Source organism: Mus caroli, chromosome 2 (genome assembly GCF_900094665.2).
Source record: "Mus caroli chromosome 2, CAROLI_EIJ_v1.1, whole genome shotgun sequence".
NCBI classification, from domain to species: domain Eukaryota; kingdom Metazoa; phylum Chordata; class Mammalia; order Rodentia; family Muridae; genus Mus; species Mus caroli.
The window spans coordinates 128,749,369-128,762,579 of NC_034571.1; the positions used below are offsets into that span (position 1 = coordinate 128,749,369).

General features: G+C 39.6%; 1 protein-coding gene across 7 annotated transcripts in view; it reads right to left on the bottom strand.

The window, feature by feature from the left end:
* Window positions 1-13,211, bottom strand: part of Pak5 (p21 (RAC1) activated kinase 5) — a 303,671-nt gene that overhangs the window by 27,907 nt on the left and 262,553 nt on the right. For all 7 annotated transcript variants that reach the window (XM_021155661.2, XM_029474644.1, XM_029474646.1 and 4 more), the window contains one exon: window positions 5,418-6,203. In XM_021155661.2, the coding sequence (XP_021011320.1) occupies window positions 5,418-6,203 (786 nt within the window). The remainder of the gene's footprint in view (window positions 1-5,417; window positions 6,204-13,211) is intronic.

Sequence of the window (13,211 nt, forward strand, 5' to 3'; positions counted from 1 at the left end):
TAGAAAATGGTGTGGTAAACTGATCAAGATGCATACATAGTGTGCACTTAGCCCCTAGCTTCCATGAAGAGTCTGAGAATTACACTTTGAATCTAGAGGGACATAAATATTGTGTGATGTAATTGTGTTCTCACGTTGCTCACTAAGACTTTTATGGTAGCGAGGTATTAACTCAGTACATTGACCTTCTATGACCCATATCTCTAAAATGAGGACAGTACTTACACATGGGGAAGTCTATAAAGATGAACTAGATAGGGTTATAGAATTTGTTTCTATGGTCTAAAAACATGTAAAAGATTACATACAGAGAGGATACTTATAGGACCAGCTTTATTAGAGATGGTAGCATGTTTTCTAAGCAGAAGTATCACCATGAATAAGGGTTAATACTATTTGCCATGTACTAACTCCTTGATGTTTATTAATCTTATTTAATTCTCATTACAAGCTCAAAGTACAAAATTGAGGCACAGACAATCTCATAAACCTTGCAATAAAACTCTAGGCCTTGGACTGGAGAGATGGCTCAGTGGTTAAGAGCACTGGCTGCTCTTCCAAAGGTCCTGAGTTCGATCCCAGCAACCACATGGTGTCTCACAGTCATCTACAATGTGATCTGATGCTTTCTTCTGGTGTGTCTGAAGACAGATACAGTATACTCATACGCATATAATAAATAAATAAATAAATAAATAAATAAATAAATAAATAGTTCTTTAAAAAATCTAGGCTTTGAATGTTTCTACATTAGATGACAACATTTTATCATTAAGAAATTCAAACAAGGCAATTATCCAAGGCAGGATGAATTCATAGAAAGAATCTTATGGATCTTCCCATCCAAGCCCTTTTATGCAGCTGTGGTTTCAGTATTTATCCATGATGTATATTTCTAAATGACTAGAAGTCATATCTGGGGCATACTATAAACAGACAGCTCAAAGAGCCTCCCTCTGCACACGAATCTCAGCAGCAAGACGAGGGCATCTAGCAGTATGTCCTAAATGGAAAGCCACACAGTACAGCCACTTCCCTGCTCCTCTGCTTCCCTCTAGGAAAATACCAATGTTCTGGAAGTCAGAGGGATGTAGCTTTGCACCCCAACTCAGCACTATGTTAATATACTTGGGGAAACCCATAAAGACAGCATTCTGGAGTTTCATCTTCCTCCACTGCCCAAAAAAAGGAGCCTGTATTTTTCTGGGCTTCCAAAGACTAAATTGGAAATATCTGCAAAAGGCTTCCCATTGTTCTTAGAACACAATGGCCCTCTATAGCCACTCTCTGTATGCCAACATAGAGACTGGCATTTCAGCTACAGGTTTGAGTAAGTAGGTTGTTCTGACATGAATTCGTTTAACCCTTAGATGACATGATGAGGCAGGGACTGTCTTTATCTTCCTTTCATGGTTAAAGAGGAGTCACAGTTACACAGTCACCTGGTAAGTAAATGGCAGTTTTATGACTCAAAACTGGAATAGGTTTTCCTCCCCAAACTTAGTCCCTAACTGCTCAAAGTGTTTGATCAAAGGTAGCTGTAGAAGGCTCCTCTGGAGCTATCTGATTTTGTATGGCCTTGTCCATGGCAAAGGTTGATACATTTTGTTATTGTAGATCGTTTTAATTATTATGGGTTAAGAGTGGGAACTCTTGACTCCTAATAAGGAAGGGTACAGAGAAGCTGTTATATGCTCAGGCACACCAGAATATCCCTTTACAGGAAAAGAATCACCAGTTCTAAAACATAAACAGTGTCAAGGTTGAGAAACCCTGCCTCTCAATGAAAGATGATGATCCAAGCAGGTATTGAAATAATTTCTCATGCAACATCATTACATTAGAGCTAGAAAGAGTTCACAAAAGCCAACTGTAGGTTTGATACTTTCAGAATCTGTCCCTGTGTTGTGGGACAGCCATGCCATGGATTAAAAACAAAAGATCTGGACCACAGTTAGTTCTTGAACTGAATGAGCAGGTGGCTAATGTGATTTCCAAATCCTATTCTGTAACTTACAATGGGGGCGAGACATTTTGCTGTGAGTGTTAACTAATCAACATGTATATATGGCACGCTGCAAGTGCCTTGTGAAACACTGAATTGTCACTGTGTCAGGAATTTTCAGTGGCTTTACCCCACGGTGTTCTGGTGGCACCAAGACACATAAGCCAACATCTATCTATCTGTCTGGTCCCTGGAGAGCAATGTTAAATATAACATGGTGGTATCTCTCACTAGGTCACTGTATGGTGGACATGTCTTCCAGGGAGAGCGAGAAGCATTCTTTCTCTCTTCTTGCTACTCTCTGTAATTTTTTGATGAGAGTGGTGCCATAATTTGTTTGCCTTTCCTTTCCCACCTCAAGGTTTCATCTGCTCAGCTTCAGGCAACAAGATTTAAAAGGAGAGAATAGATGATAGTGTCAATGAATTTTTATTCGTTAAATGCTAACAAGAAAAGTAGAGTGGGATTTTTGTTGTTGTTACCCTACATTTTTCTTCACTATGAGTTAGAATTAAAATTCTAAAAATTAAAGGACAAAGCATCAAACTGGACACACACACACATACACACACACACCTCCTTTTGTTCCATGGTATCTGTGCCTTTTCCCTGCTATGTGAACATCACCCACCCTTCTCTAGAAACTGTCAGGAGGCAAAGCTAAATTATCTGAGTCGTGATCACTATTTCTTGCCCCAGCTGGAAATCCAAATGCAATTGGTTGATTTTTCAGAGTACAGCTCTAAAGGCAGAGGCACCTAACTGTTTTTAGAGAGATGTTATATTTTTAATCAAGTAAGCGTTTTAATTACCAACATGTTTCCCGCCTCTTGCCCTCCCACAAAACCTGCTCGTCAATTCTCCTGGGTTTTGGGAGACTCAGGAACAGCAGCTTGCTCCTTTGGAACATTGGCTTTAAAATGCTGAAAACCTCAGGGCAGACAGTCAGCCTCATGTGTGAACGGACTCACATTGTTCCTTAGCCACAAGTGATGTGCACTGTTTGGGGTTTAGAAAAGCTAGAGTTTGGGCCAGGAGTTCTGTTTTGGTTTATATTTGAAAGTCTGCAAGGAATGAAGCAAATATCCGTTTTTTGGCTCTGCTTCATTCCTCTCTTCCTCTTATCTCAAAGTTCTGGAGGGCCATGAAACTTATCATAGATTTTCGCTGCAAATTCAGCTGAAGCCCTGAAATAACATAGACCTGCATAAAGAGAAAAACGAGGCTAGAGAAATGGCAGGCTTGAATCTAGAGCTCATGTGTAGACAGCTAGCTAAAATCTTATGTGTGGCCTGTGACTCCCTAAACCCCAGTGTTCTCTTCGGGGGAATGAGTGGCCAAGGCTTGCTCCTGGTCATGCTAATCCCAAAGGCCTCTAGGCATGAGTGAAGTGCACTAGACAGGACTAAAACCAAACTGTAGAGCCTGTGTACCCTCTAGTAGGGCCAGGGTTTACCTCTAGACATTTCATTCTGAATCCTTTATGAAAAGATGGGTCCAGAGATACCAGGCTGACTTCATTATTCAAGAGAAGCTTGCAATCTCATAGTTTGTGACTCATGAATTAAAAAGGGCTAACCTTGTTGATGGGAAAAAACAAATGACTGCAGGGCTGAAAGGTGATATAATTTAACAGCATTTTCTCAAGAATAATGGCTCAAGCAAGTGCCTTCCCATCTGTTCATGGGGTAGTGCTGGGGACTGAATCCGGGGCCCTGCATGGGTATACATGTACTCTACTCTTCAGCCCCTCCTTAGGCCCTTGAGGTTTATTCTGTTGCCCAGGCTGGACAGGAACTTATGATCCTCCTGCTACAACTCGATGAGGTCTGAGATCATGCCCAGTGCATTCTTTACAATGAGCTCCGAGCATGTCACTTGACACAGCAGTAGAACATAGTTATTTGATTCTAGAACTATGAAGGACTTCCTCTCCATGGTACTCACAGAGAATGATCAATGGTAGAGTTGTGTACCAGGATATAAATGTAGGTGCTATGTGGGTTTGGCTGTTGGCTTTTAGCTAGTAAGACCTGTGTCCAGCAATCGTGATGGGAAAGTATTTGTGGCACCTTAACTATGGTCTTTAAATCCATTTAACATGGTGATATTAAAACCACCACGATCATTTACATTTTAACTAGAGTATATTTTTCATGCCTTATTTTCTCAGGATTCACTTCTAATTTTTTATCATGGGAACAAAAATAACAGGTCCCTTGTTTCTTCTAAAGTATAGCTTAATTCATTTCCTGTTTTCCCACATAACTTCTCTTAAACATTTTAGATAACAAGCAAAAGAGAAATTTGTCTGGAATTGACAAAGCAGATGGCTGCAGATAGGCTGGCCTTGCAGGGTTGCCTGTGTTATCAGACAAGCTGCTGAGGAGAAAGCATTGGTCCAGATGTATGTGCCTACTAGTGCTCATGTCCCAGCAAGACTGTCTTGAGACTCAAGGTAATCCACAATCCATATTCAAAGTCTGCCTTTCTGCTTCAGTTGCACAGGTGAGATACCAATCCTTGGTAAGTTACCATGAACAAAACAACCATGTGTACCCTCCCGGGGCTGTTTGTAAATGGATAATTTGCTCCTGGACATGGTGTGCTGTTAACCAAAGATCAGTACTTTCCCCATAGTCTTCTTCAAAGTATGGGGTATGGCAGGCCCATCAGTTTTCAAAGAAAATGTATATGATCCTTATTTAAGAGCATACTTTGGGATAGTGTCTCACTGATGGGGTGCCTGCCTAGTGCACATAGGACTCTACAATGGATTCCTAGCACTCTGAAAAACAAAACAAAACAAACAAACAAACAAACAAAAACCAACAACAACCCTAGATAATCCAGGAATTGGCTGCTATCTATTACTGAAAAAAATCGTATAGAAAGTGTTGTTAAAATTTAAAAGAATGATGGGAAAAGCATGCTCATATATAAAAGGCTGTCCATTGAGTTGAATAGTATATATACACATACATACATACATGCACACACACACACACACACACACACACACACACACACACATATATATATATATATATATATTTATATAGTCTATAATAACCTACAGTTGTTTACCCTTTTACATAGAACTTAGTAAATATGATCAGACTGTATTTATTAGTTGTAAATCAGAAAATTGTTCTATTAAATACAAATTCCATGTTATTTTAATCAGCAGGCTTGTAATAGATCCCCAAAGCCAAACTTTGATTCTAATGACATATGGACCTTGTTTTAAAGCCTTTGATTTTGAGACTCATGGGAAAATAAGATAGGATTTGGAAAATGATTTTTATTGCAAAAAAAAAAAAAAAAAACCCAGCAAGTTCTAAAGATGCTGGCCATCTAGAGCTCTTTTGGTAGGGTCAGTCAGTCATGGAGAAGAGGCAGTGAACCTTACCTTTGGAATGCACATTGTGGGCTCGGACAATCGAGGGTAGGTGTAGGAGTTGTACGAGTGTCCTTGAGGGTGAGTTTTAAATGCACTTGCTCCAAATGGCATCATGGGTTCCTGAAGCCCTGAGCCTGACTTGGATCTCTGGCGCATGGCTGGCTGAGGGCTTGTCTGATGCAGGTATGATGATTTTGGCCTCCTGTCATAGTCATCCAGGCTTGGTCCCCAATCACTTTCACTGTATGCCAAACTCTCCTTGGAGCACCTGCTGGTCCCTGCAGTTCTAGAAGGCGTGAGCTGGAATGAGTAGTCCAGAGGGGAGCTACTGGAGGCTCTCTGATAATCCCACCTAAGGTCACCGTATTCACTTGATTTTCTCAGAGAGTCCAAGTGGGTGTGATAGTCGACAGGGAATCCGGCCAGGTCGGTTTTCAAAGACTTCATCTCAGGGTAGTAAGCGTCTCCATGTTTCATCTTCGTGGCATGCCCATTTTGCTTGGCTGCATGGCTGCTTTTATAGTATAGATCCAGGTCATCTCCATAGAGACTCCTGTCTCTGTACTTTTCAGTTGTGTAGTCCGCAGTAGTATCGGATTCACTGGAATATTGTGAGAAAGTGATGAAGCCGTTCTCTTCCGAGTGGCCTTGCATGCGGCTAGCTGCTCCCTGATCTGGGGTGGGTGGGCTTTCTTTCCTTAGAGAGTTGGAGCGAGTCACGGAGATGTTGTCAAAATCCTCTAGCAGACCATTGATAGAGGTTTCCTTGCAGGATTTATTTCCTCTGACGATTGTCTAGGAATAATAGGAGGAACTTTGTTTAAGAAAATATCCCTGGTTTTATACTTGCGGGGGAATAGTCCCCTACTTCATTTAGTTTAAAGAACAGGAGAAAACATGAGAGAAACATTTTAGTTTAAAAAAATAATTGTTGCCTAACTTCACTGGAAAAATAAATCAAGTATTCAACAGTAAACTGGGCTTTCTAATTAGTGCTTACGGGTTGCATTAGAGTATAGAGAAGTCTTTCTCAATTGCTTTGCCAATAAAAAAAATCACATTCTTTTAAATTACTTTTAAGTTTTGCTAACTTTATACATATGTGTATTGCAAATATACTCACCCTGTCTCCCTCTCTTGTCCCCTCTTACTTATAACTAGCATGGCACCTAATGTCTTGGTTTCTGGGTAGGTATTGTGAATGCAGTTATAGCTGCAATGTATTCCTTATTGGATCGGCTATGCCATGTCTAGAAGGTAGCATTTCACAGCACTCTTTATCTGTCCTCAAGGCCTTGCAATCTCTCTGCTTCTTTTTCTGTGATATTCACTGGTAATGGTCTTTTTTTTTCAGCATTTTGATCAGTATGAGTCTCTATATTAACCACTGCCTATTGCAAAGAGAAGACTTTCTGGCTATGGATGCCAGAAACACTTGACTAAGGGCGTAAATATAAACATTTTTAGAATGCAGTTTTGTTCCCCCCCACACACACACACAATAATATCAGTAGTAATTTCAGCCTAAGGGCCTGTGCAAACTTTCAGCTTCTAACAATGGGGTGATGGCTATACATGTTATCAGTCTATAGTGTTTGGTTATAAAAAGCATATTTGTTATTTTAAAATTCAGTATTCAGATGATCTATGAACAGTGCCACTTGAATATAAGCATGGGCAGAAATAGGTATGCAATCTTTATACATCTATGGAAGGCATAACTGACTGATGCTATAAGACTTTGTGGATGGTTCTAGAAGACACTTTCTGAAACTGTGACTATGGAACAGGATGAAGAATAATTATGTGGTTTCACTTGCAATCCAGTGTGATACTGTTAAGAATTGTACTACAGTCCTCAAAGAGGACTGTTACCTAGCATCTTTGGATTGGGGATTGTGCTTGGTAATGATGTGACTCTGTCTGGATCTTAACGGCAAACTGTTCCCTTTAATAAACCTAAATAACATCAGAATACCAGGAACAGAAAGAAACAGCCATCCACTTACAAAACCAGTCAGCTGTGCCTTGGCTTGTCATTACACTGTTTGCACTGAAATATGTGGGGGTGGATAAAAGAACAAAGAACAAAGGGTAGCTATCAAGATTTTAGGAGAAGAATACATTTGAGTAAGTTGTAAGGAGTGCAGAAGCATCATAGTTAGTACCACAAGAAAGTTCAAATTGTAAGAAGACCAAGCTGCCCTAGAGGCTGGAAGCCATAGATTAGTGCCTCCAACTTCATGCTGAAAGACAAGGACATGTCCCCCTCCCTGACAAACAGTCTTAGATTAATTATTTTTATTTATGTCTCTTTAAATAAGCTCACTTTAGTATAGTTTAACAGTGACATTTCATAGATGAATTCCAAAGTGTTCCTCTCAGCCAGTGTTTCACGTCTTAGCATTTTGCATTACTGTTAATAAAAAGCTGCCTTTATCAGCACTCTATAAGCCTTCTCTTAGGGTTCCCATCCATGAGAAATACACTTATTTATTATGTGTTCTGAGACTCTTTGACAGTCTCTGAGACTTCCCTTGGTGCTGATGTTCTTGCAAGTGTCGAGAAGCAATGAACAAGTATTCTCAGAATGCCCCTCAATTGGATTTGTCTGATATTTTTATCATGGTTAAACTGGGGAAATGGGTTTGCAGGGAGGAAGGCTATGGAGTAGCAGTTTCATCATATTGCATCTGGTGCACACTGTCAACATGGCTTATTTCTGTTATCGTTACCTTGGTCACTTAAGTAAAGTTTTATTGATCAGGTATTTAATTTCTAACTTATAATTCCTTCTTTCCCTCCAGGAGTGAGACACAGGTGCATCCTCCCCCAACCCCCACCCTGGTGGAGGGGGTTGGTGGCAGTAAGGGTTAAGTTGCACCTCTTTGCATAAGGCATATCTTTGCATAAAGCATTTGGAAGTTCTGCATAGGAGGCTTAGGCTTATGTATTGCCCTTATTTATTATTTATTTGTTTATTCAGTCACTTGTTTATATCAATATTACAGACTCCCAGGAATTTGTTAAATCCTTTGGATATGATCCACGCTGTGCCATTTGCTTTGTCACCCAGATGGTTGGAGCTTTTGTCCCCAAAGATTCTTTTATGTTGGTGTCTGTGTCCCTTTGACAATCTTCTTTCTATTGTAAAGCACACCAGCATTCTTCATCACTATAAAGTGTTCTACCTTTTTCTCACTTTTCCCTAACTCTGTTGTTTCATCAGTCACTTCTCCACGATGACCTCCTTCTATAGGATCTAAAGGCATGACAATTGGGGCTCAGCGTTTACTTCATCACTACTGGGGTATCTTTTTCCAAGGCCCTCCCAGTGAGCAGAATTAGAAAATCTGCATTTGTATACTAACACAGGCATACCTAAATATCTATTCACCTGGATGAATATTAAGGCATGTTTATATTTCTGAACGTAATCTGGTACTACTACGATGTTCTTTCTAACTTCCTCTCTTATGTATCTGTAACCCCTTGTTTTCCAACATTTCTTAGACTGATGTATTTTTCCTGCATCCTCTTTAGTATGATGGATTTCTGTGGAGTCACAGAGGTCAGTGCATACAGCTAACCCGTGGACTTGCACTGCCAAGTCTGCTATTTCTATGTACTGGTCACTATATTCAAAGAAATGTTCACTTCACATACAAATTAAGGGAGTAAGTGTAATGAATAAGATTACTTCTGCCTGTTGTATAAAAGGGGAAATATTAACTGTGCTATGAAAGAAATGATATTTGAAGAAGGGATAAGAAATGTCTCTTGATGCTGAGCTCCGTTTGCCAGGCATAGATAGACACAACATGTTCACTACCTTTTTGAAGTCAGAGCAGCTGTGGTCATCTACATGAGACTCCTAAGAGTAGGCCTACTTATGCAAGGCCTGGAGTATTGTACACAAGGCAGCAGAGGCGGTGTGGGTAAGCAGTTAACAGTTGCTGGGCTGAGTTCGGTGGCTGTCCACATTTGCCAATGTCCCTACTCTATAAGTAACACAGTTAAACTCATTGGTTCATCAAGCTAACCTTGGGCAGAAAGGTCTCCTTACCTGGCATTGTATCTGGATGGGTGTTGGCTCACATCTCCCTATGCAAATTTATCACAACAATGTAATTTTTTTTTGTTTGCTTTTCATTTTAAAGCTTAGACTAGCAACACTTGTAAACTATATAGTCTCAGGAAAACTGCTGAAACTTTTGTGAGCATGGCTTCTTAATCTATGAAATAGTAAGTAAGAGTCAATACTTTCCTTATAGGATTAAGACAGGATTTATTCATACTTATGAATATTATGAATAAATTGGTTGATATGATTCCTGCCATAGAAAGTACTGGTAAGTACTAGTAAATTCTTCTTATTTGACTATTATCTTAGTAAAGTTTTAAGTTAAGCTGAAAATTTGGGAAAGAAAACTGAAATTTTGGGAAGGAAGGAAGCTGATTGCATATATGGGACAAAACCAGATACAAGTAGAAAATAAAATTATTAGTAACAAGATCTAAACCACAAACGTCTGAAATTTAAAGGGGAGATGCAGTTCACATTATCTGCAACTGCAACATAAAATAAATGCTTTTTATTAGAACTAAAAAATATATAACTGAATGCTTTCAAATCATGGTCATTACTGTACTGGTATCCTTCTTAAACATGCAAACATGTTGACTTGGGCTTTCTCATCCATTATGAAGGTGAAATACATTTTATGGTTTAAGTAGCAGAAGTGCAGCTTGGTCTTCACATGAATCCCGAACAGCTGGAGTGGAGCTATCTCGAATGTTTTTGCCTGTCTGTGGGATGTGTTCTTCTAGCTTGGCTTCTTTGTCTGGCCTCAATGGGAGAGGATGTGCTCACAGAGACTTGATGTGCCAAGGGCATGCAACGTCCCAAAGAGCCTCCTACTTACTCAGAGAAGAAGTGGAAAGGGGATGAAGGAAGGATTGTGGGAGAGGGTGACTGGAAGCAGGCAGTGAGTGGGATGTAAAGTGAATTTGTAAATTAATAATAATAATGATAATGATGATATTAGCAGTAAAATAAAAGGTCAGCCATTATCCCTACCATTAAAACAAACAAACAAACAAAAACTTTCATCATTTTGCTGTTGTATTTCCCCAGTTGGGTCTGCATGCTTTCTTAACATCATAGACCTAATGAACCGTAATAATCCTTAGTTGCAGATAAATAAAGCACAGGAGCAACAAAAGTTGTTGTTATTATTTGAAAGGAAAAATATTTAATTTACTCATGAGAAGGAATCAACTTAAAGCAAATATAAAAAACAAGAAAAATAAAGGTATTTCCTCTTCTTGGATATTAATTTTCAGAACTTTAAGTATGCAAATCATGCTTAATAAAAACACATGGTTTTGTTTGTTTGTTCCAGATGAACTCCCAATTCATTGTTAATAAGCAGTGCAAATGTTTGTTGCAAACAACTTTTCAGAATACACACAGACACAATAAAGTAAGAGAAGGGTTTTGTAGCCGCTTTGATCCGCAAGTCCAGTTACCTGAGAACCCAAGGCATATTTATTTTTGCTGACTTGTGTTTTCCTTATGGAATCATAACCATCAAAGCGACAACAATGAAATCCAAACATGCAGAACTGCCCAATGTGGCTTAGACAGGCATCGCACGGAAGGATGCTGCTCATCAGAGTCAGCGTCTGACGTTTATTGGAAATGAGATTTGTGTCATTTCAGAGAGATCAAGAAGACAATAACTACAAGAGTATCAGTGAATTTTATGCTGTGGAAGCTACAGGCATTAAAAAACCAATGCAAGGCAATCTATTTGCATCTGAACTGAAGCTGGGGTTCTCATTGTCTTTCCGCTGTAACCTGGACCAGCTCCACTGCATCCGGTCTGCCTCCTGGTGACAGCAGCCATATTTCATGGCCTGGCTTGTGCAGGCTGGCGGCTGGTGATAAGCGTTAATGGATCTGTCCAGGAGAACAGCTGTCTCCCCTTGTTCCCGGGGAAGAAATGAAAAAGTGCCTCTGTTCTCCCTGTCTGTATTAACCTTGACAATAATGAAGTGTGTAATTAACAGTTTTGCCCTAATAAGACCTTACGTTTCCTTTTCAAAAACAGCATTTTTCTCTGCACCTTAGGCTGTGCCTTACATTGTAACAGTAAATATTTCTCAAGAGGCCAGAAAGCAAACATTCCCAAGACTGGAGACTAAACTAAGGTACGTTTAGGAAGTATCTGCCTTTAAACTCCATACCTGAATTCTGACCCTGTACGGGGAGAACCAGTTCACCTGTCACACAAGTGACTGGAAACATCTGGATCCATAATCACAACAAATCTGACATCCTTAGCCTCCCAAAAACATTTGAATTCTTGGTTGGATTTTGAAGTATCACATCTATTTTCTACATTTTCCCACTGGGCTAATTGGGTTGGGGCAGTTGGATGAGACTTGAACATTACATTGTTTCTGGAAAATGTGGCACTTTGGTCAGCATATCTCAGAGGGGGAGGTATTGTGAAGATTTCTAAGCAAAAACCAAACAAACAGATAGCCAAAAGAACAACAACAACCCTCCCAAAACAAAACAACAACAAAACCCCGAAAACACTGAAAACCCCAAATAAAAGCAAAACAAAAACCACTCAACAGGCTGTATAATACTGGTAATCACTTGGGATCCAAAATAAACCAATCATTTACTAACTAAATATAAAGTTTTTTTTTTTTAATTTTTATTTATTTATTTGAGACAGGGTTTCTCTGTGTAGCCTTGGCTGTCCTGGAACTCACTCTGTATACCAGGCTGGCCTCGAACTCAGAAATCTGCCTGCCTCTGCCTCCCAAGTACTGGGATTAAAGGCATGCGCCACATTTTGCACAAACTCTAAGAGATTAAAATATTTTAAAGGAAGGTTTTGGGAATTTCGTGGATGTAGAGATTTCACCTTGAATTGGAAAGTGTTCTACTATTTGCCATTTTCTCTGCTCTCTACATCACTATAATACCAACACATTCACTGAAGAATTCCACAAGAAACTAAGCTCGAAGCTGACTTCCTATTCCCTGCTAAAGGTTATCGACTGAGTTCTTCCTGCTCGCAACACAAAGCAGGCAGCCTGAGGTTACTCTGGCCAGCCTGAGGTTAAAGTCAGCTTGAAATGGAATGTTCTTGGAGATTTATTATGGCTATTTCATTGACCAGGCATCATTGAGGACAATGGAAATACCCAGCTCAATATTCATTTAGTGAAAAAAAAATGCATTTTAGGGGAGAGGAACACACCATGATTAATGAACCAAAATCTAACAGATAGCAGGTAGTTCTGCGAATCTCCCATGTTATCTTCACATCTTAGCCTGGGTTTCCTGAAGTAAAATAGTTCCTTTTTTCGACAATTATGTTGGTTTGAATAGTTATATTTGAATGCTTGGACATTAGGGAGTGGGACAACTTGAGAGGGATTACAAGGTATGGCCTTGTTGGAACAAGTGTTTGCCTCCAAGACAGCTGCTGACTTAAGTCTGGGAACCACATGGTTGAATGAGTGAAACAACAGACTCCCTCATACCTCACAGTGTGGTACACCCTTCCTCCCACCCCTGTCCCCCAAAACAATGTAACACTAATTTTAAAGTTGAAGGACATAATGGACTACATACTAAGTTCTAGCACAGCCTAAGCTATGAGATGAAATCTGGTAATCTATCTATCTATCTATCTATCTATCTATCTATCTATCTATCTATCTATCTATCTATCTATCTATCTATCTATCATCATCATCTATCTATCTATCTAT